The 24,961-nt window shown below is 49.8% G+C and overlaps 1 protein-coding gene across 1 annotated transcript; it reads left to right on the top strand.

Moving 5' to 3' along the window:
- The first annotated feature begins 13,012 nt into the window (after nt 1–13,012).
- On the top strand, nt 13,013–13,939 carry LOC122366015 (lectin BRA-3-like). The gene is made up of 2 exons (XM_043337745.1): nt 13,013–13,084; nt 13,353–13,939. Exon 2 carries the CDS (start codon nt 13,366–13,368, stop codon nt 13,828–13,830), a length of 465 nt encoding a protein of 154 aa, XP_043193680.1. The 5' UTR covers nt 13,013–13,084; nt 13,353–13,365; the 3' UTR covers nt 13,831–13,939.
- Nucleotides 13,940–24,961: the final 11,022 nt, after the last annotated feature.

Genomic DNA, 24,961 nt, shown 5'->3' with positions numbered 1-24,961 from the left:
CTGTCCCTGTCTCTGTCTGTCTGTCTGTCTGTCTGTCTGTCTGTCTGTCTGTCTGTCTGTCTGTCTGTCTGTCTGCGTCTCATTCTTTCTCTGTCTCTCTCTCTTTCTCTCTCTCTCTCTCTCTTTCTCTCTCTCTCTCTCTCTCTCTCTCTCTCTCTCTCTCTCTCTCTCTCTCTCTCTCTCTCTCTCTCTCTCTCTCTCTCTCTCTCTCTCTCTCTTCCTCAGACTCCCACCCTTCCCCTCTCTCGTAAATTTCCATCTTGCACCGTCGATGGCTTCATATATCGAACATATAGTGAAGGGTGAGACCATTTCCGATATTACATCTTATCGTGAATTGAAACGTATTGTAGACGAGATAGAAATATGCTTAAGTGTCAGGCTCAAATTGAAAGCTAAGGCCGATTCCAATAGAAATGAGAATGATAACACACTACAGCGGTATATGAAAACGAATGGTATAGCCTTCAAGTAATAAATTATTTATTAGGCTATGGCAAACTTGTCCATTGTTAATCACAGCCAGCAATTTTATTATAAAAGTGATGAACAATACGTCACAAAGTCCAAGTGACTGAATAAATTTATGCTACAAGCATTAACAAAAAAAAAAAAACATCACTCTATTCCCTAAAGCCACCCCGACCACCATCGTATCGATGAGGCGGCTCAGCTGTGCCACCAGTATCCGCCCTGCAACTGATGGCAGGTGTCGGTCGTTTCAGAGTCACCCGCTCTCTTCTCTCCAAAGCAGCTCTGACTCGCGGCAGCTGGGACCCGGCGCTGCAGCGACGATGACGGTGAATCGGTCCGTCCGCTGGAGGCCAGCGTCGTTGTTTTTGCTCGCAGATGACGGCTAATCCTTTCACGCGGTAATTATTACAGAGATGACTGGACGATGGGACGCGCGGCGGACGAGACTACGCGACGGGCTGGACTTTCTCCCGGGAAGCCGGGCTTCGTGAAGGCTCTGCGCAGCGGGCTGATATATCAGAGGCGCCGTGCGTTAACGACATGGCGCGACATGTGTCTGAGTGTATATGTTACAGACCGTATGAAAACCCAGTCCGTTTGCAAACGGCCTGGCCCAGTCAGGCCGTTTGAAAACGGCCTGAAAAAGCCGGCCGTTTGCAAACCGCCTGAAATATCAGGCCGTATGAAAACGGCCTAGGCGGTTTGAAACGGCCTAGACAGTTTGAAAACGGCCTAGTCAGTTTTCAAACGGTCTGGCGAAGTACAACAGCCTCTGAAAATTGAACTTAATGGATCCAGGTTGGTCGATGATCAGGTTGCATCCATGTGAATGCTTGCGTATTCCATGCCGAATGGCTCGTCTACATACGTCGAACATTTTCTTACTGTGCTGGATGCTCGGCCCGGCCGTTTTCCGACAATATTACTAATTAATACAAGTTCACGGTCCGCCTGTGTACGGCCATCCAGTTGATGGAGCCTGGTGAATCCACTACTGGTGAGGTCTGGTGAAACGTATCACTACACGACTCACCGATTATTTTGCAGCATAAAACGCCGGAGCGCGCAATAGACATCAGAGTTCACATCAGTGGCGCGGGAACCTCCCTCCGGGAGGGCGGGAGGGAGGGGAGGGCATAAGCGTAATGTATTTTAGCCCCCCCCCCCCCCCAGCTGGAGGAATCGAAATCGGAAATCTACCAACATAATTTCATAGATTCATATGCATAGGCGCGGGAACCGGGGGAGGGGGCAGTGGGGGAAGCTTGCTCCCACAGCTCTGGGGCCGTGGGGGGCGGTGCCCCACAACTTTTCATGAGGTCAGGAACCGTTGGGGCAGCTTATCCTCCCCAAATTAGGGGATGTGGGTCACAAAGGAAGAAAGCATGTAAGTGAAAAATCCACCTCTTTCACTGGCTCGGCAACTCATTTGGCAGATTAAAACCTTTATTCCAGGTTGCCAAAACGGTAGTTTCTTCACTCAGCTGAGACGGAATACCTGACTTTTTTGCAAATATTTTCGTTTTTTGTTGAAAATGCCAAGGTCTGAAAGATAACTAAGTGGCCTAAAACCGGTGAGAAAACTAGATTTGGGGGTACCCTAGGTTGATCTCTATTATCGTTCAGCCCCCCCCCCCCCACACACACACAGTCTGGAAGAAGTTCCCGCGCCACTGGTTCACATTAGAGTCCTCACCGCGCCCGGTCGACCGCCGGCGGCTGGCCGGTGGCGTACGCCGGCAATGCTTGACCATTGCGGTGGAAGGCGAAACTTTGAAGTCCGGGGGGAAGCATTCGTCATCGGGAAAATCAGGGAGAATTTTCCGAAACTAGCGAGAATAATCGGGGATCACGAACGGTATCGCGATAACGAGATAGGCTGAAGATAGGCGCTCAACAATAATTTTCCGACGGAGAATATCCGAGTGACAATATTTTTCCGGATGCCGAACGCACCTCAGGATTTCATGGTGCCATGTAATGTCATGAAACGGTCGTGCTTCAAAAAACTCAACATTGTCCAGCTGTAACTGTATGCAGACCAGATTGTTTTCAAAATACCTAGACCGTTTGCAAACGGCCTGGTGTCTGGAAAGTTGTCATACGGCCTAGACGGTTTGCAAACGGCCTGAAATTTCAGGCGGTTTGCATACAGCCTGGAATTTCAGCCCGTATTCAAACGGCCTGACTTTTCAGTCCGTTTGCATACTGACTGGGCTGTCCAGGCCGTTTGCAAACGGCCTGAATCGGGCCAGGCCGTTTGCAAACGGACTGAGTTTTCATACGGCCTGTAACATATAGATGACAGCGACACACCGGCTATCTCCACCAGTCCTCTTGACAGGTCCGCAGGAGGGGCTAAAAATCCCAGTGCTCGTTAAAAAAGGCATGCTGGCGAGCCGTCTCTTCGGGACTTTCTAAGAAGCAGAACGGACAGCTCATGCCCTGGACACGCACTCTCGCACGATCTGCGAGCTGTGGCCATCCATTAAGACTGAGTAACCCTCCAGGAATCTCTGGCGCAGTCTCGCAGGCATTTCCGGACGACGCACTCGCGCACAATCGACCGTCGTGATACGTCTCTCGGAGACCCGACGGGAGGCGACACTAATTGTCGGTCTCCGGAGAGCGAGTGGTTCAGAGTTCTCACCCGAGTCACGGACGAGGAATGCCCTCGCCAAGGGCGTCTGAATCACGGCCGCGGGAGAATGGTTGGATAGGGAGGCTGATTGAGGCGCAGCTGGACTATTTACATGAGTCGCAGCGACCAACCGGACGTAGAGGATGCACAGTAGAGATGCCACAAATTTGCAATTTCATTACCCGCCCCGCCCCGCAGCTACCCCTTGCCCAACCACAACTACCCGCAAGCTGATTTTGGCTGAGCCGAACCCGCAAAAAAACCCGCAATCTTAAAAACCTGCTTTTGCAAGAAAAAAAATACAGCTGGGTCAATGCTAGAGCTATATAAACCTTACTTGCTTCATTGCTGTGCAGAAAAAGGCAGCCAAACAAATAGTAAGGACTTGAAATTTCTATGCTAAGTCCTCAGGAAGTGCACACTGGATAGTGGAAAATGAATAATGCATCAATACATTTGAACTTCCTTTCTGAAAAGAGTTCAGTGAAATCTTTCTCTCACCTTACTCTTCAGCATTGGCTGAGGGTCAAAATTTCACTCTAGCTCCCTCTCAATATTAGGCTTCTAGAATGATATTGTTATCAAAATGAATGTTGATATAAAAAGATATGTGATTTCCAGTTAAAAATAAATAGTGACACGTTGAATAATGAGTATCTAGTCGATCTACACATAAAACAAATCATGCAAAATCCCAGCAAAAACCAACTAACCACCAATGAACCACGCGTTTCTGGAAACATGCGTCAGAAGCGTCACCAACAGCTGATTGCAAGGAATGTTACAGCGACTAAATTATTGCAGCCGTAGTTAGTGCAAACTTGTTGCGAAAACACCGTTGTATAATGCATATTCATGTGCCATTCTGATAAAGTTATTTTACACAACAGCTAAAGTTTTACAATTCAGAGTTAATCACCTGTTAAAAAATAAAGAGACAGTAAATACTAAATAAATTGTAATAATTTTAAAGATGGTCTTGGTAATGCTCTCCGGCTGGTCATCTCTCGGCATACAAATGACAAGTAAAAAGACAAAAGAAATAAATGCGACCAGCTACTGGTTTTGTATAACTGCTATTTTGAGGTATTCAAAAACCAAAACAGAAAAATTGATTGCAAAATTATTATTGCGTCATCAATGTCAGCTTTCCTTCGCCTCAGAGACCAAAATTGACGCACTCAAATGCCAATCCTTGTCAGAATGTCGGAAGTGCGCCAGTTTTGTATTGCGTTATGTTTGGGCCGCATGCCAGTCAATATTTTGATTTTTGTAAGGGTAATTGGTGTTATTTTCGAAATATAGGGTGGGACAGAACATAGAGTAGGATAGGTAATTAATGAATTTGCATTGCATCAAATTTTGTTTAGCTGATAGCTCTTTTTATGCCGACCAGACGCAAATAAAGTAACATGTGGCATTTGCTCTGATTTTCAACATCTCATTTAAGTCTGGGTTCTTCCATAATGTATATCTAGTGCACACTGCACATAGACTTCAGTTCAGCTTCCTATAAGTTTGCTTTCAGGTTCTTTTATGTTTTATGGAATGCTTTCATCAGCATTTACTTATGCTTTGTAGTTTGTTGCTTGTACCCTGGTTTGGTCATTGCTAGACTGTGGATGCTATTGCTGGTTGTTTTCAGTTTTGCATTTGAAATGTGCTACCTTGATATATTTTTATATTTGGTTCTGTTTTAAAAGTTGTTTTGATGAATATTGTATTGTTAACCTGAGCAAATGCACTTGACATTGTGTTTTGCATCTAAAAAAATAAATTAATAGGTTCTTAAGTCTGACCGCCAAATACCCGCCACACGACAAGTTTTGCTTCTCGAACCCGCCAAAAACCCTGCGGGTTATGAAAACCCGCAGAAAGCGGGTTCGCGGGTTCAAAAGTGGCATCTCTAATGCACAGTCATTGTTCAAGGACGAGGGTCATGCCAACACAAATTAATGCCAATGCGATGAACCTAGGGTAAGGTGCCGACCATAATAGACACGGATATAGAGCTCTGAGCACTGAACACACTACCCGAATCACGTAGTTGTGCTATGCATTTATGATGATTTCATTAATCTCAAGTGTGCACGAGTCTCGCTTGCAATCCCGGATGCATGTCTAATTCACAGTTCCGCGGACCTCCCCGCTCGTAGCTAGCAAATAACACGGGCGTCTTATGTTTCTAACCTCAGCTGCAAATTTATCCGCAGACGCCGCCCCATTGCCAGTCTAGCTGCCCCGTTTGGCCCGCCCGTTCCCACGCCACTAGCACCGTTATCACTGCGACTCCGGCCTCTTGACGCGGCGTGAAACCGCCCGTTGCGCCGCCGCCGCGCCAATTTAGCCCAGCCAGGGAGATCCCCCGCCCGGGCTCAACCCCGTTCCTCCGGCGCGGCGGTCGGCCCGGTGTCATGTCGCTCACCCAGCCTCCCGCCCCTCCCCGTGATTCGCCGAGTGCGTCCAATTCGTCAGCCGAGCTGGGTTTATTCGTCTCGGTGGTGGAGCCGTGACTGTTGATATGACATGGGCAGGTAGGATGGGGCAAATGATTTGACGAGCCCCTTGTCAGGATCACATGGCCCGTGATGGGCGGAGAAATCGGAGGTCGGCGATACCGAGGGATGCCGCGGATAATTTGGAATGGGTGCCACGTTCACAGGCAAGACCTCGAAGCCCTCCTGGTTTTCGGCGCGCGTGACAGGGTAATGTTCGTAAATTAACCAGCTGACGGGGAAAGTAACCATTTCAGACAGCTACAGCCATTGCGAGAAACAAACCGACACCGACTCTCCAGCCGTAAAATGGGCCAAAAATAACTGACAAAGGCATAGGCGACGCGGGAGATAGCCTGACCTGAAAATAGCTACACAATGAAGGTAAACAATTTCAGAATATGATTGCTACGCCGTTTAACTTGTGCCGTGCTCCATGCTGAATGCCGCATGTAATGCCTGTAGTGAAGTCAAAACAAACATGAATAAACATTCAATGCGAGCTAGTTAGGTGATTCAGAACTGTAAAAAAAATATATAAAAGAAAGCTTTCGCTGGGTACGAGGAGTCGTGTTATGCGGGAAGTGGATAATGCCTTAAAATCCATGGACACGATATGTGTCGTTTTACAAAGCCAAGCCCACTGTCACGTCTCAGGCTCATCTGGACAGTCAAATATTTCAAGCGATTGTGGTTAAACACGCCTGACGTGTCGTCCGTCATAACACAGGCACGTGTCACTTTGTATCAGCTCTGAACATGTTCAACACGTGATGGAAACAGGGTCATTGCACATGATAGCGAGATTGACGATAGGCGAGACTAACCGGTTCCTTTAGCATGCTTTGGAGTTCGTCATAACGCTATCGCATTAGCATTGTTAGTACCCACAGGCTACGACTGACTACGAACCAAAATGAAGCAAAATAAAACAGGGAGAATTTTTGCATAAGTTTGATATCCAAATGCCTTATCAATCTTTACATGTTGCATTATCAAGACAAATTCACAAAGTCCATGATAGTTTAAGGAATTTCCACTGGTGACAGCAATGTGTCGACCATAATTTCTGACAATGGACGGTTCCTGGTAAGCGAGGGGTGATTCGATTATAACCTGTTGAATTTATGCTAACTTGATTATGTGTGTTAACTGGATAATTGTTATTAATTGCTTCATCGCTGCTAGAAATCATTGCAAAGTAGGAAATGCATTTCAGCGAATGAGGTTTAAGTCTTGAATAAATGCGATAAATGTATAGTAAAGCTGTTTCTAAGATGTACACTATACGGCGAGACACCTCGGCAAGGGCTCGCTGGACTGCGACAATTATTAGCACAAGTTGGCACCTACGTTGCAGACAATAGAAGCGTTGAACATATGAAAAACCGCATCCCATTCCCGTCGCGCCTGCTTTCACTGGCGCAAAAACCGCGCATGTCTTGATTCCGGGCAGTCATCTGTTTAACAAGCCTTTGTTCCGGCGCAAATAAAAACGGAATCGCTCTCGGGAACAACATGCTCCACAGAAGCAACAAAATCCCATTATGGTGTCAATTAATTTCTCACGACCTCTTGGGGTCGTATAAATTAGTCGCCCCCTTCCAATAGGTCAGTAAAGCATTGTCGCTCCGTTCCAGCGGCTCAGATCGTTCGGTGTCTGGTTTCAGCACACAGGGATGCCACGGGAAAGTAACGGAACCCCATGGTCACTGGTCCGACTGGTCAGTCGCCAGTTCCCGGTGGTCTTCTGACGGTGACTGGATATTTCTGTCCCTTGAGTCGCAGTCAGATAACCAACCAATGATATCTAATGTTGAACCCATGTTCAACGAAAAAAAAAACTACAAGACGTTATGAATTACACAAAAAACACAATCTGCGAACTCCATTTGAAAGTTGGCTTCATAGTCGAAGTCCCACCGCCGGAAGTAAGGAGACCCTAATCCAAAGCAGCGCCTTTCACTGCCGTGGTGACTGGCGAGCGCCTGACCCCTGTGAGGTGCGTTTGGGTGCATGTCACTGCAGCCGGCGGCGCCGACTGCAGCCCTTCGCTGGAGCTGTGCCAGCTCGGCAGCTGCAGCTTTCGTCCAGCTCGGTCCTGGCCGCCCATGGCAGCAGCAGCCGTCGCCAAGGCCCGGTACGAATACCTAATGGGCCCCGTTGAGATATGCAAACACCGCGGCGAGCGCCGGCCGGAGCCGACGGACGAGAGGAGCGGACCGAGAGATAAGCAGCCCGAATAATGCCGCCGCCGCCGCGCAGATAAAAGGCCGGCCCGCCCCCCGCGCGCGCCTTTGACGGAGTGCAGCTCTCCGCCTGAATGCCGGCCGTTATCTGTTTATGCTTTGTGCTTTGGTTTCTCCTGGCCGACTTATAAACGGTGGAGTGACCCGACTGGCTTCCGTTGAATGCGGTTAGTGGCCACTTCGCTAGCACACACGCGCACATGACTCGCCGGCTGACGGGTTGACACAAGCTGAGTCAGTCAACACATCGGAACCTCAGCCTGTCCCACTGTTTGAAACGGGGTCGCTGGGGCCGCGGGTGCGGTCACAATCCTGACATCTTCATCACATCACTGCCCGGACAGAGTGAATGGGCGACACTCCCCGACCGCATACTGTCTGTGCAGTGAGGTGAGTCGACACGGCGATCACCTTCAGCTGCACGTGCTCGGTGAATGGGCTGAGTCGCTGTGAGCCGGTGCGGGACACCGGTCCTCGGCCGCTCCCCGTCGTGGGTGCGGCAGACACCGTGTACCGTGCCGACTGTCTGGGCCCGCGGCGGGCTAACGAAGTCCGAGCTGGTCCGGCATCCGTCCCGCTACAGGCGGCCGTATACCCTGTTGCTGTCGCCGTACTCCCCCGCTACATATCAGCTCATCAGTCGGCGTGCTCGCCCAGTCCATCCGCCCAGCGCCCGGCTCCAGAACCCGACCGGTCCGGTCCGCGACCATCGCTGTCATCGTCCGCGCTGATCCCACACAGTGATTGGAGAATTTCCTGCAACAGGCGAACGCGACCGCCGCGCCGGCCGACTGCAAAACAGACGCGACCTCGCGCCAAAACAGAGCGGGTCCCGCCAAAACAGACCGGCCCGCGCACCGCCGCGCTGGCCCCTCGGGTTGCGCCGAAATTCCTTGGGGGCGTCTGAAATCTTCAATACGCCGCTATGGTGGCGGTTGATTCCTATTATCTGTGCCTCTCTCCACCGGGCAGAGAAGCGGTGAGTCAACAGAACGATCCGCGCAAACAATAGCGCCAGCGAGGGCCATCAGAGACTATCACTGGCGCGCGACAGAGTGGAGAGTCTTCATCGACAGAAAGGAATAAAAGACATCTCAGATGAAATAATAAACAAAATAGCAAACACGATTCTGGAGCAGATGACGTTACAAGTTACTAGGCTAATTGGATAATGTACCTAATGTTTATCCATTCATTGATTTAAAATGTATTTTACATAATTCATGCAATCTGTCTCTATGCCTGCACACCGCCTACCAGATGTCCCTGATATTCCCCAATTCCTTCCGACAAATTGATTGACATCACCAAAAGCATGTGTGCTGTTCCGACTGTCTCTCTGTCCACCACACCAACCACAGGATAAGGCCGGCTGCCCGTTTCTTCACCATCCCTGATCCCATGATGGCTGCGTGACCAAATTCATTAGGGAAACAAACTCGGAAGGACCAGTTTATATATCACAATGGGATCCTATCGAGGGATTGTATCAAATGCAGTTGGCATTGGGAGAGTTGGGCTATTACTGCGACCGAGAAGCGTCCCTGACCGTTATTCCATTGGTCTGAAACGAACCCGTCCCGAACTATGTAAGTACATGTGGCTGTCGACTTTTCAGTCACGCTGGGACTGGGGTCAGCTGGAGGTCAGAGGTCATAGAGCAGAATCACTCGAGGATAGGTGAGAGGCCGTCCCTGCTGAGACCAAATACTGCGCCACCAATAAGATGGTATATGGCCAGCGGGAGCTCGCAGCTTTATGGTCAGTAAAGCTCATTATATCAAAAGATCGTTTGGTTTAAACAAGCTAATAGACCTAATTGAGGTCGCTGCACTGGGAACATTAATTAAATGTCGCTGGAGGTCATAAGTTGCACATTTACGTCTAAGCTACTAACTCATGAAACGCACAGCTGACGTTCTGGCAAGTGGCAACCAGCTAACGGTATCAGAATTAACCAAACTAATCCTTCATTGCATAAGACGGTAATAGCAAACAGTACCTTTAGTGAATGAGACAACATAACGCCGCCAATATGTTTCTGGACCCGGTTAACCTTTGACCTGGCCATTTCGGGTCAAAGGCCCACGAAGGGTCAAAGGTCAGGGCACCGGGTCAGTAGTGCCACATCGAGGGACGCTGGGTGCTCTGTTCCGCGAAATATCGTGCAAAATGTCCGCGTCCGCTCGTGCCTGTGGTCGCCTTGGTTCGTGTTTGAGGACTAGACAGCCCGTGACAGCTACCCTTCTCTGCCACTCGTCCATTTAATTGCGTCTCAGCATGAAACTGAAATTCTGTGAGGTGAGCAGACAGTGAGAGCCAGAGAGGAAACTTCAGACCGGAGCTCGATGAGGAGCCCGACCTACAGAACCTGAAACGTGGCTGACACGTCTTTGTTGCTTTCTTCACAGTTTTGATTGTTGTAAAGCCAAAAGCTTCTCACGGGATCTGTTCGTTTTAAATTGTTGTCTGTTTTAATTCGTTTTTTATTTTTGTTGGTGTGTCAAACTTTGCTTGATTGGCACATTTCCTTCCATGACCTGAAATATCTTGGCCAATGAAAGTAGCGCTAGAAGTTAATACTGAGCACATAGCTCTGTACAGTGAAGTGCCGTATTGTCTGACATAGCTCATTTCACTGCATAGTTCATCCGACAACCTGTTTTATGTTTGAATTTCACAGTCAGGCTGATTCCGCCACTTCAACCGCCATTTTCATCATCTGTTGTGTGAATTTCCGGCTCGTTCCTGCCCGAAATCGGTCTCCCTCCGCGGCAGGTATGACGGAGAGAGGCTGATTAGGGACTCCCAGAGGCAGATAAGGCCGCCCGTCCAGACGCTCACCAGGTAATGGGCTAAATTGAATTACACGCTTCAGGAGAGCCTGAATAATTTCACATTGCCCGCGTGAAATGTTGCGACCTTTAAAATGTCTGACGCAAAATTCCCGTTGAAGTAACGGGTTATCATTGTAATTTGAACAAAATTCAATGTGTAGTTTATGGAACATCCAGAGATCAATGCTCGAGAGTGTTTCTCTGACACATTTGTGAAAGACTACCGTTCGAAAGAGATCCTGTCTCAGAATACGCACTGGGAATTCTCAGGGGCATTTTTCTAGAATCTGACATCGGCTGACGGCACCTGTTATCTGGTAAAAGCGACTACTGTTGTCTCTCTCCCTCTCATTAGGCGCCAAGGGGCGGAGCTCCCGCACCGGCGCACTTGTGAAACGGCGATAAAATTGGCGAGCATTGGGGGCGGTGGGCGGTCCGCGTGGTTATCTACGAGGGCCATTTCTGCGTCGGGGAGCAGTAATATGACAGGGCCAGCTCTCCAAGTGGCTAATAGCACGCCATGGAAGGAGTCCCTCTTTATTATGAAGGAGCCGCCGACAGCGAGAGCATGAAATTGTGCGCCAGGCTTGAGAAAGATGTGTATCTTTTTCAATAATAATTGAGCCTCGCATCCATCCTCGGTTAAATAGCCACGATGTCAAGTTACCTATATGCTAGAAGATGCAAGACCATTATGCGAGGCAGGTCGACATTAATCATTCAGGAACGGAGGTTAGATAAAAATGGCAATCATTTAACCCTTCACTTAAGCATTAACGTGCAATACATGCACGTTAGGACATCACATTGGATGTCCTACACGCGCAGGGTGCACGAGTATGAGGGACGACCCTGGTCGCGCCGGGTGCAGGACAGGGGCCGGGTTTCGGACCGCTCCGTAAGGTGTGGCTGCGACACGGTGAGCTGCAGCAGCCTCCACGGTCCAGCACCCCCTCATCCACCGCCACCCCCAACCACCAAGGTGAGCCAGCGGTTCCGGTGGACTGGGCCACTCCCACAAGCCTTACCCCCGAGACATAGACATTGTACAGTGGACATGAGCAGAGGCCCACCACAGGGACAGCTTGGGACGGGACAGTCCACAGCCTTCGTTTAGAGACTGCGGTTGAAGTTTGAACGTTGCGTCACAACACGCATAAACTGAAATAATAAGGTGACCAGATCATGAGATATCAGTGCAAAAAGTCAATGTTTTGTGACTGCCTTTTCTTCCGATTTATTTGTCGTGGGCTTCACGAGGCTATCGGAAGTTATTGCAAGTGTTAGGTACGTAAGCGCCAGAGCTGGGCGGACTAAGTTACGAGTCTCACAGATCAGGATATCTCCGGTATGCCTTCAGTGGGACACATTGGGTCTCAGTGGGACTCACATTAATGGTCAAAGGATAGGCAAACATTGGCTCCTGGACTAAACCAAAGCCATTCATTTAATTCAGGAGGAAAGACTTATCAGCAATCAATTCACTACCATCAAATGCAATAGCCAATAATAAAAATATTTATTTTTCGAGCCCAGAAATCATTTCAATGGTATAGGAGATATTGACATTCTTATTCAACTGATTATTACACAAAAGATGAAACCATCTAGCTATAGTTAAGAGACATTGCTGTGACTCATCTAACCAACATGAACAAATGCAGCAAACTTCCAGCTCAAAATATTGAGTCCAAATTAACATGTGAAACAACCTCAGTGTCCCTTCTGCCATTCTATGCACTATACCATAACCCGTCTAGCACCTGCCACCGGGTAACACCAGCCTTTTTCTTATCCTGGCACAGAATGAGTTCCGCGGCACGCCAAAATGGTCCAATTAATAACGCACCGCCGTGTGGTTAACGGCGACATTAGCGTGACAGGAGCGCTCGGACCACACAAAAAGTTCTGCCGACGTGGGTACAGCATCATCCACAACAGGGCTGTGACATGGCGGCAGCTGACACGCGAAGGAGACCCGCGGTGTGCACCGGAGGCCGTGGACAGAAGTCGTCAGAGAGCAGACCATCTTTTGTGTAACTACTAACTACTGACATTGTCCTAATTTGTCGTACAATCTAATCAACTTTTTTATGTCAATATAATTTTTTGTTAAATAAAAAAAAAGAACAAAGGTAAGTTATTTTAATCAGTGCTTTAATAGTATCGTTCCCGATTGAAAGTAAAATATATCCCATGCCTCACTGACGTAGAAGATGTCAAATGTCAATATTGACGAGACGAGACGAGACATCGCTTTATGCGACGTGAATCTCGTGTCCTGGGAATGAGAACAGATGTCTTTGTTTTAGATATCAGGCCGGATGCAAGTGTCTTCAAACAGCTGTGCTGCCAGCCACTTCGCAGACATCGGTTGCAGCCCATCAGGTGAGGCCACGATATTCACTATTGCCCTGAGCCCTCCATGATTCTGAGTTTTCGTGCCTATTGCCTAAGTATAGACAAGCACGAAAACCATTATTTCATTCATTTCTGCTGTTTATTTTTTCTTATAAGTTTTGTAATAAATTCGATGCACTACACAACCAATTTTATTTCAAAGAGCATGATAAGAGAAAACGTCATAATAGCCGAGCGTAGTTCCCTCTGATATCCCACCTCCCCTTTGTCGTGTCCCCACCACTGCCTGCCGCAGCAGTCCCGTCACGATGTCGCCGCTGCCGTCGCTGCTGCTGACCGTGCTGCTGTCAGCGGGCACCGCTCGCGCCGGCTGTCCGACCAACGTCGACTGGGTCGAGTTCGAGGGCTTCTGCTACTGGTGCTCCACGTACCCCGCCACCTGGTCAGCGGCGGTCACCGCGTGTCCCACCGTGGGCGACGGCTCCCAGATCGCCTCCATCCACTCACTGGTCGAGAACTCGTTCGTCATGGAGACCTACAACTACGGCGAGACGTGGATCGGCCTGAACGACCTCGGCGCCGAGGGTCAGTTCACCTGGTCGGACGGAGCGGACCTGGACTTCACAAACTGGCAGCCCGGCCAGCCGGACAACCTGGATAACGAGGACTGTGTGTGGATGCCGCACCCCAAGGACCCCAGCGGCGGACGATGGGACGACTACGACTGCGACAGAAGCCTCTTCTTCCTCTGTAAGATGCCTGCTACTAGCTGAACAACCGGTGTTCATATATTCGCTGATGTCTGCATTTGCGGCTGCGCTGCCAGCATCAGGGCTAGTGCCATACCGACGTTCGAGGGAAAATAAAGCCTCTGAGAAGTGAGTATGCCTTTTCATAGTTCTTGCCCACCATTCTTTGAGCCCTGTACGCTATGCAGGGATGTCATACTGTTCCAAGATTCCTCAGCCTAATGTTTCATCGCTGCAGCACAATCTGATGGCTCAGCTTCTCATCCTGCGCTCTTCCACACTTGGCGCTGACAGGCCGTGCATTTTCGTGACAGCTCAGCTCATAAGCTGGACTAGGAGTTTCAGAGCTGGACGTGACCTGGCGGAGGAACTGATTAGGTAACGTAGCGCAACTGCAAATGCTTTCAACCAACGGCGGCCAACCATCAAACTAGCAGCATACGCAATGGAATATCACCAGACTGCATGGATAAATTTATATCCCACGAGTCTACGTGCTCTATATGCACAACCAGCGTCCCAAATAGGCGACATCATTGCGCGCTGTGAACCGGCGCCGTTTCACCTCCAGCGCGGTCCAAATGGCAGAGTCCGTATCACTGGAGCTGTTATTCAAATGGCCAACCTAGCTCCAAATGTCTCCAAATGGGACCTAAGCGCCGAACAAGGGCAGCCGATTACGCTGAGCGGCCTGTAATGGTATCAGCTCGGCCACTTCTAGCTAAGCGCCCCAGCCGGATCATTGTCACAAACTACACAGACTACAGAATGATATCAGGCTCAGTGTGGGGTTCACTCAGTGGGATAAGGTCCAGCCAGAGTCAGACGGAGAAAAATACATATATAATTCAAGTCAACTCAGGCAAAGTAACTCATGAGTTTACGTTATAATTACGTTGATAGGTATACGTTATATACAGACGGACGAGTGTCTCGTATCAGTGATGAGAGACACCTTGCTATCTCATCTCATCTCGTCCCGTCCTTTCTGGATCTCAAAATACTTGTGACTTGTGAGAGTCATCACTACGCAATTGTTTCAATGCCAACGCCACGAATACCCGAGTTACTCTTGCGCTCCGCATAATTAATAGAAATACTCCTGAGATCCACCTAAGTCCGACGTCGGTGTCCGTTACGGCGTCCGTGTGTCGCCGAGCAGCTGGTCAGCTCCCATCACCGGCGCACTCTGGTGATAACAGGCCGGCCACCACGACCAAATGAAGATGTATGGGTGCTGTCAGCGCCAGTCGTATACGAGCCGCGGGGGAAGACTCTGAAGGTGTCAGCCGCCGGCGGCGACAAAACGAAGACAAAAGTCGCTCACAAAGGAGCGTGGTGAAATCCGGTGACGGCGGTGATGTGATAAGGAGCGGCGGAAATAAAATGATGACATAAAAGGCGACAAAAGGAGTGATGCTTGAGATTCAAAGGCGTAGAGAAAAGCAAAATGTAACAATAGGGAAATATGTTCGCCTTTGATTTACATATTTAACGTCGTTTTAACGAAGTGGTTCTAGAGCATATGTAAAAGCGAGCGCAAATGTGCTTTATTAATTCCTTCGTGTAAAAACTCCTTACTCCGTCGTCTTGTCATCCCATTGAGACACATGGGTCATCTCGTGAACAGTGCAATTAGCCACACATTCCTGGGTCATGGTTACGGCCAAGTTAACCGTTAAGGTCGTTGCCTTGGAGACCACCAGCAGTAGTGCAGCTGTGGTGAATCCGCAGCCCCAAAATGGCCTAGCTTGGTGAGCCATGAAAGCCTTTAATGACGGCTGATCATCCCAAACCGTTATCCTGAATCCCTTCCGTTCCAAGCTCTGTCTTGGGCGGTCCAAGAGGCGAGCGGTCCTGAGAGTACGCCGGCAGTTTGCTGATGCCACCCAATAGTTTCGCGCCTATTATGACGACTGACCCGTGACTCCAATTCCCCGGAGCGTGTGCCCGTTGGAGGCCCGAGTAGCGCCGCTAACAGGTGGATGGGCGTTGGCGGCCTGCCATGGGTGATTATACGTCAGCTGAGCTGACCCAGTGACACCAGCAGTGAACGTGTCAGCCAATCAGCGACAAGTGACACCAGCCTGACCTCTGACCTGACCTCTGACCCGGGCAGACCTGGGGGCGACCACCGCTGACCTAGACAGATCCGGGAGAGCTAACTAACCCTATTATGGAGCTCAGACGCCACGTCAGTGAGCGACGCTGCAAGCCTTCAGCATGTCAAGCACGCTGTTCAAAATTGCACAGCGCTCTCAGAAACCCTCTCAGAATGCGGTGGATTTCAGTTCGCGAGGCCAAATCGCAGTGCGCCTTTGTTTCAATAACAATCGAACACAGTGCCAGTGTTAGCGGGGCTGGGCCGGCGTGCTCACGTCCTCTCAGCCGCTCCGAAAATCGTGAACGGAATCGCAGCTAGACGGACGCTGCGGCCGGCCAGTTGCACTTGGCGAGGCGCGAGAACTTTGGGACGGTAATGGTCCCTCGGGGAGCCGAGTTAGGCCGCACGAAATTGGTTGGAACACGCCGCACGACGAGACAAAGAGAAATCGGAAGAGGAGGATGCAAGGTTAGTGTGAAAAGTAGTGTATGGCCATTGACCACCCTTTCAATTTCAATATTCAATGCTTGATTCAGTGCAAATATCAATCGGTATCAATCAATCATATCGAATGGAAACACCGGCGTTGCAAATAAGATGACAATCAGTCAAAAATCAATGGTAGATCATTCAGGAAATGCTGATAAAAAAGTAGACGTTAATTTCCATCTATCTGCCATTTTACCGATATCATAGTAAAGTCAGACATGATGTAATTAGATTGGCTCGACCTAGTGTGGAACGGTGCAGGCTGACATGCTCTCGATTCGATCAGACTGTACCATCTTCCTCCCTCCGCCGCCGCTGTATCTGACACCGTCTCGGCAGCTCCCGCCCGCCCCTGCAGCTCTTGGTGTAACAGGAGCGGAGGTCGGCTCCGGTGACCACAACGGCTCCGTGCCGACGCGGCGCAGAGGGCGGCTTTTTACAGCCCCGGGGGTAAGCTGAGCCGACGGGCCCGGCCGCAGTGGCCGCAGTGACCCCACGCGCCGACCGGGCCGGTGTCAGGTGTTTGGCACGGTGTAACAATGGTCCAGGTCGTAAATACAGCAGCACCTCAACAACTTTGTTCACTATTCAGTTTGTGTAGTTGACTGGAGTGTTTGCGCAGCCAAAGCGATAGAGTATATCGCTATACCTGACACCGGCCCGGCCAAAATATGCTCCATAGAAAGCTCTGTTCCTTTATCGCAAAAGCTTTGATCTTTTGAAAACACGATCTAGTTTCATTATTATGGCATCTGCAAATCACAATTTGCGATGAATGTTGGATGAATATAGCCAATTTCACATCTGACGCTTCAACACTTCATCATTCATTTTTCTTATAAATCATTTCTGCTCAACGAAGTGCATAATCAAGAAAGAATGCTGTGCCTAACACAGCTGAAACTCGACAAGCTCAAAGCCGCCTTACGTCCGGGGGAAAATTCAGACCAAAATGCGAAGACTGTTGCCTCACAATGAAACATTGGATGGAGTCGAGTCACGTTCAATTTTGACTCACACCCAGCTTCAGCGAGCATTCAGCGTCCATTAGGCTGTCACTCGGGCGAGCCACCACGGATCTCAGCCTTTCAGTGCTGAGTGATTGAACCAGATAGTTAACTAGCAATCAGGATTGATTGCAGCCCACTGCACCGACTCCATCACTCCGTGTGCGAGACAATATATCTCTCGGAGCCCGTCAGGGGCGCTCGCAGTGCTCATGACTGGCGAAAATCGTCCGTCGACCAAGGCTACCGCCTGTCTCACAACTCAGACGGATGGCGCCTCTCAGTAGAGAGGGGCTCATGACTCTCAGTAGGCACTGAATTTCGGTCTGTACTGTCATCCGAGCTAGTCACCTTAGTCACCTTAGCCTGAGCTACTCGGTCTCATCGAGACTATCTTATTCCATCGGGTAAGATATTTATTATCAGCTTTTGGTCAGTTACCTGAGCCCCATCTTTATGTTTAGGGCAATGCTATTATTTTTCTTTTGTAGTTTTTCTTCACCCATAGCGGTAGGTACGGGGTCCTGTTATCCCCTTCAGTGCAACAAGCTGAATGGTAGACCTGCCTGGTAAAAGCTGAGGATGTCCGGTGATCTGTGCTGCCCTGCGATGCAGATAAGTGGAGCGCTTTCCACCACTCTCACCTGAAAAAAATACACCAGTATAACGCCTTTTGGGGCGACTAACGGAGCGAGCGAGAGGGTGGGCCTTGCACGTGCGAAATTGCAAAGGGGTACCTCCAACTGACTTGTGCACGGCACCCTACTAACCGGTCTCTAGCGATGTGCCAAATTTGGGCACAATCGGCCCAGCCGTTCTCGAGATCTAGAAGCGGCACCCTGCACGTGCGCACGTGCAAAATGGGTCCCAACTGACTTGTGCACGGCACCCTACTAACCGGTCCCTAACTGTGTACCAAATTTGAGCACAATCGGTCGAGCCGTTCTCGAGATCTGGAAACGACCCCTGCACGTGCGCACGTGCAGCAGCACCCCAACTCTGGCACATGGATATGCACTATGCAGTGCCTAGTGGGTGCCTACCTACATGCCAACTTTCAGCGCAATCGGCCAAGTAGTTACCGAGATATTGCAACAACTACAAAACGAACACCTCTTCGTTTTGCACGTGGCACGTGCATAAGGGGTCACCCACATGCATCGGGAATAGTCCAATACTTGGTAGAAGGAATGAAGCTACCCTACAAAATTTACCGCATGTAAATCGGTCGAGTGGTTGCTGAGATATAAGCCTCGCAAAAGCGTTCGCACGGCCGGCCGCTCATACTCAGAAATTTCCGTTAATCTAAGGAAAGACTACGCTCGCTTCGCTCGCTCCGTAATGACAGCCCTAGCATAAAGTAATGCAATTTTTTAGCAGACCGAAATGCTGTGTCCAACTAAAAACGAAAAGTTTGATTATAAGGGTTATACCAGTATAGCGCCTTTTGGGGCGACTAACGGAGCGAGCGAGGGGGTGAGTCTTGCACGTGCGAAATTTCGAGGGGGTACCTCCAACTGACTTGTGCACGGCACCCTACTGACTGGTCTCTAGCGATGTGCCAAATTTGGGCACAATCGGCCCAGCCGTTCTCGAGATCTGGAAGCGGCACCCTGCACGTGCGCACGTGCAAAATGGGTCCCAACTGACTTGTGCACGGCACCCTAGTAACCGGTCCCTAACTGTGTACCAAATTTGAGCGCAATCGGTCGAGCCGTTCTCGAGATCTGGAAACGACCCCTGCACGTGCGCACGTGCAGCGGCACCCCAACTCTGGCACATGGATATGCAGTGCCTAGTGGGTGCCTACCTACATGCCAACTTTCAGCGCAATCGGCCAAGTAGTTACCGAGATATTGCGACAATTACAAAAGTGACACCTCTTCGTTTTGCACGTGGCACGTGCATAAGGGGTCACCCACATGCATCGGGAATAGTCCAATACTTGGTAGAAGGAATGAAGCTACCCTACAAAAATTACCGCATGTAAATCGGTCAAGTGGTTGCTGAGATATAAGCCTCGCAAAAGCGTCCGCACGGCCGGCCGGCCGGCCGGCCGGCCGCTCATACTCAGAAATTTCCGTTATTCTACGTAAGACTCCGCTCGCTTCGCTCGCTCCGTAAAAATTGATTAGAGAAATGAACACCGCATTGGTTTCTCATGAATCATGATCTATTCGTAGCTATCCGTATTATAAAAAAAAACTTTTTGCTGATTGGTAAGCTTTTAACGTAAACACAGAACGAGGCTATTGCATGAAATTAGTATTGATCGTGTTTAACAAAAGGCTTATCAACAAAACAAGTGCAATCAAAATGAGCTTTTAGGGCCTTTTCATATTCCTGTTCAGCCCCGGTATTGTAAGGGTGTTTTCCCAGTCCATCAAACGATTGAACAATTGAATAAAAAAAGCAATAATTGGATAACACCGAAGTACCTACATTCGTCACCACTTTCGCAGGGCTGAATCTGTTTCAGCTCTGTCGGAAGTGTCGACTCCAGCTGCGGTGATATATGACGTGTGACTGATGTGATTTGTGACGTGTGACTGATCTAATTTCACCCGAGGAGGGTGTGACGCAGCAGCTGCGTGCCCGTCGCAGTCTCTCCGGTCTGTTCCACGACAGTCTCATAACTCCACTAAGACAAAGCACGGCCTATATGCCGAGCCAACCTCGAGGATTGCAAGATAAACACTCCTTAGGTTAGACGTATAATGGAATATGGATAAAGGCACAGCACCAACAGCAGTTCCTTGTAAGGGTCTGACGCTAAAATAGCTACCTGTTCTTTACGTAAGATGTTCGTATGTGTTCGTTCGCCGAGGCATCGAGAGAGACGGCTAAGCTGTTTAAGCATGTGTTCAACACTAGCATATGTAGATCGATGTCGCGAGCCAGGTGGTTCCTAGAATTACTTAGCCCATGCGTCTGCAGGCAATGGCGCCTGTCGGTAGCTGGATTTATGACGTGATCAACCCTAGCAGAGATACGAGTACCGAACATCTGTTTAACAGTCGCCTGTGTCCTCGGACAACTGAACACGTGTTAAGCGCGTGAAATATCTTTCAGAATGGTTACAAATGAGTGCGGACACTCCCACTTGCATACCTGGTGGGCCGAGTGAACGAGGCCGAGGGCGGTTTCACTGCCACCGCAGCATCATTGCGGCTCGGGAGAAACTACCCGAGAGGTTACAGGCTGTGCAGTCAGATTACATAGTTGGATCTAATTGGCGATATCTGGCACCCTAGGGGTATGCAGGTCAACTGGCGAGATGCCCGTAACAGTCTAACGAGCCAAGCCACTTGGACATATTAGAAATCGACGGAAAAATGATCAACTTAATGGTATGGGACGTCTCGGCCGTTGGCATTCGTGCATTTTATGTTACATTTTCATTGGAATGTTGTTTAGATGTAAACTAATGAGAAATGTCATACTGACTCGGAACAAATAAGTCTTGTGCATGCGCTGGTTCTACTGACACATTTTTTACGTTTCATCCAGCTGATACCGAATTCCACGAAAACTTTCGCAGCCTGATTCAGTTAGCTTTCCGAGCTAGCCCACAACAGCGAGCGATGGTAAGGTTTGTTTAACATGCCGTGACTCCTGGCAAACATTTGAAATGCAAACGCCGGCAGAGGCTCGCCGCTATGACTAGATGGAGTGCCCTCCAGCTGCAGCGATCTCAGTCTGGAGCGTTCGCCAGTGATGGGATGAATTCACCCGTATATCTGGCACATTCCAAATGGAATTGCAGGCAAATAGATTGGCGAGGTGGAGCTGGAATTGCGGTGATCAAAGTAGGGATATGCGCTCATCTGCATGTTCCCGCCAATAGTGAGCGCGCGGGTTCAGATAAATTAGCTGATTACCCTTTTGCATTTGGCATGAATTATCATAATGCGTATGGAAAACCCGATTCCAAAGCAGCTGGTTTCTTTGAAGTTTTATATAAAATGCGCATCGGCATCTTGTGTCTAAAATTTCCCGTGAACTGACGCATTTAAACAAGTGCACTTTCTATCCCCATGCCCCCTATAACCATGCGCGAGAAAAATTATAAATGCATTTGTGTTCGTCTGTGAAGGATGATGACGATCCTAGTAAACACTCATCTCTTTTATTTTCATGTATCCGTGCACGTTCAAATAAGTAAACAAATTCAATTAAAGGGAACGTTTGTTTTACCGAACGTCTTATGCACACTATACCTACTTTGCATACAATCACGACCATCCTTTAAATTATGGAAAGATCATTAACATGTAAAAAAAAAACTGAAGATGTCAGTGCTTATCAAACTAGAGGTGCTGACCAGCTACAGTACTATACTTAATTTAGCTCCTATAAGCTGCTGTACTAACACGTAATGATAAATTAGTGCCCACAAACATTCATTCGATTTTAAAAAGGCATTTCGAGCGTGCCAGCATCAGTCATTCGAACTTCGAAGGAAGGTGTGTGGTTCATGAGCTGTCTTGGGTACGAGACCCCAGCGCAAAACAAAAACGTAACACCATGCTTCACTAACTGCAAAGCAAGCAGGGTGATATCTCAATAACAGTGAGCACAGCTCAAATACTCAAAAGCTCTGCATTTTTAATCAACGTTGTAGGCATGCACGACGTGAACCGTTCAATGCTTTTAAGAAAGGCTGTTGTGTGTAACAGCTCACGAACTGCTCTCCTAGCAGCACTATAACCCAACGGCAGCACAGTTACCATAATGAGGGAAACCTCGGCTCAAATCAACCGCTTCAAAGGACCCGCAAGCTGGAGAGCAGGCAGCAGTTTCTTCATTGGCGCGCATTCTAGGGACTTCAGTTTCAAAAGGAACTTGAGCAGCAGCTACGCAATATCATTTTGAAACGTTCAACAATCTTGGATTGCTTCAATTCACTAGTAAAAAACGCGTGGAACCACAAACAAAGCTACGAAAAAATAGAATTTGCAGTACAAAAAAAAAACTGAAGTCTATGAAACTCAAGCCAAGCACATGCTAGTATACAGGAATGAAACAGCAATAAACAAAATTAATGGTTATCAATTAATTAATATCAACTTGCGAACGACAACTACGGGACGGAAACGGGGATGATCAGGAAAAAGTGAAGAGGCGATCTGAGCTGGGAGGAGAGAGTTCGGAGTGAGAGTTGTTGCCGGCCGCGCCCACTCTGCTGAACTCCCGCGCCGCGCGCCAGAAAGCCCTCCGCCCGTCTGCATACGAATGCGGCGCATCGGTGGCGGGTCGCCGCGGCTGGCTGTTGATGTATGAGCAATAGTTGCGACTCATGGCCGGAGAGTGGCACCGGATACCGCTGACCTGAGCGGCAGCGCCGTGGAGCCACAGAGGAGAGAGGGACACGAGTGGCAGGTCAGGAAGGCACGGGGACAGGGCAGACGGACGTTCCCAGGTTCGACGGCAGGTTCCCACTCGTCTTTTGTGTCTTTGTTTTTAATTGAATTCATTAAACTGTGCTCTTCATTGCTAGCTCACTCTCGGAACTGTTCATTTTCTTTTAGCCTGTGGGTCACTGAAAATGATGTGCCTAGGCAGGGGCATCATATCTGCTACTCCTACTCTAAGGTTGACCCACGGCTTCGTCTCTGGCCGCCACTGCAGCAGCCCTTTTCAAACCTGAGCCCACAACTCATATCACATTACCGCCCCGCCCTCTAATCAAGATCACGGTTGACGCTGTGAGTGCGTCGCTTCTCGCCTCCGCACGGTATAAGCGCGACACTTGCACCGCTTCTATAGCCCCTCCACCCCATCCAGGGCGCACCCGACCGCTGTGAGACGGCGCGCCAACAGGCAGATCACACCGGGCTTTTCAATAAGATGTGATAAACGACGGTGGCCGTCGGCCGGCCTTTGTGACGGCCGGCCGGCGAAGGAACGCCATGGCACCCAGACGGTATTCGGAGCGGCACATGGGCGCATTCCACGCCCTCATATATCGTTTGCATGAGAATGCCGACGGCGAGCTCGCGCCGACAGGGACGATGGACGGTGGCCGGTGTCGGCGGCACTGGACCGACGAACCGACGGCACACGGTGACCGACGTCGGCAGGACGCGGACAGAGGAGACTGACCTTGGAGAGGTCGCGCGTAGGTCACTGAGTGGTCAGCGACGGTCATTGTGCGGTCAACGAGATAATAAGTCACCGCTGCTACCTTCGCTTCTTCACCGGGCTAACAGCCAGTGCACTAGACGGTTAGGGATGGTAGGTAAAAGTTAAAACTGTCCGGACTTAGGTATACCCTAATGGTTGATATGGCTGATCCGCCTTTCCCAATCGATCTCGATCTTACATCGATGTTACGCCAACATCAAGCAGGTCGGTCCATCGGTACCAAACGGTCGCCTGACCCTGACAGACAGCAGGTGTCATGTGACGCCCGCCAGAGGTGACGGTGACCCGTCCGGGACGCCTAATGGTGGTCGTCAGTAGTCTCGCCTCCAGACGAACGAGGGAGAGACACTCAAGCCGAAGCAGTGGGCGACACAAAAGGCCGGGTCCATGGGAGTTGGAGTCGAGAGAGCACCGGGTGGAGAGAGCCGAGAGCCGCGCGGAGAGAGCTCAGGAAGAGCCGAGTGGAAGCTGGAGAGGCGATCTTAGCCGAACAACAAACAGAGGCCATAGCTATCCCACGGCGAGCCGCTCGCCGCGCGGTGTAGCAGCCTCGTCCGCCCCATCGATAGTTGGCCAAGCCAACTTTTCGCCCACTTTGCGAGTCGCGTTTGTCCCTAAACAACGCAGACTCCTCCACAGATAGTATTGGTCCACTGCAGATTGTCTCAGCCGCGTGGGTTTCCGTTCAAGTTTCACCGTTCTACCTCCATTCGTTTTCGTGACTATCCGCGGCGCTGCGCCAATACCACCGTCCGTGCGGGCCACAGTCGCCGCCGTCGTACCATCCATCTCACAGAGACAACAGCGGCCGATAATGGAATCGGCCCGGCTGGTGGCGGCGGAACGGCGCGTCCCCGACGCTGTGCTGTCCGAGGGAGGTCCAACGGCCGCTGTGTGGTCCAAGCGAGGTCCAAATAGCCGCTGTGTGGTCCAAGGAAAATCCAATGGTTGCTGTGAGGTCAGGGAGAGGTCCAATCTGGTCAATATATCTGTGTACTGTTGGGGATGCCCAACAACCGCTATGTTTTTAAACGAAGGCCCAATGGTCACCGTACAGCTACGGAGGTCCAATGATCGCTGTGGTGACGGTGAGCTACAAAGCGGCTGCAGCCGCTCTCAGGGGTAGGGAAGGCGACTGGTCATTTTTCTCACAGCAGAGAGCGCTGTAATTTGACGAGACCGAAACGGCAGGCGGTCGACGGCCGAGGTCACGTCAACGGTTCTCTCCTCTCCCGTCTCTGATTGTAAGGAGGGAGAAGGGCAGACTGGCAGAAGAAAATGGGAATGTCAACTTGTTCAAGGGCTGCGATGTCGTGGGTGGCACGTTCGCGCACCCAGAACTTGAGTGTTTAGACAGCATATCCTAGATATATAGCTGGAAACTAGAAAACGAATTAATTTCCAGAAT

The sequence above is a fragment of the Amphibalanus amphitrite genome, unplaced genomic scaffold, assembly GCF_019059575.1.
Source record: "Amphibalanus amphitrite isolate SeventyFive unplaced genomic scaffold, NRLGWU_Aamphi_draft 000778F_arrow, whole genome shotgun sequence".
In the NCBI taxonomy this organism is placed as follows: domain Eukaryota; kingdom Metazoa; phylum Arthropoda; class Thecostraca; order Balanomorpha; family Balanidae; genus Amphibalanus; species Amphibalanus amphitrite.
This window is presented reverse-complemented; position numbering and strand designations above follow the sequence as displayed.

Bases quoted from the DNA above. Each gene is read 5' to 3' on its own strand.
- LOC122366015 (XM_043337745.1), top strand. From the start codon at position 13,366: ATGTCGCCGCTGCCGTCGCTGCTGCTGACCGTGCTGCTGTCAGCGGGC.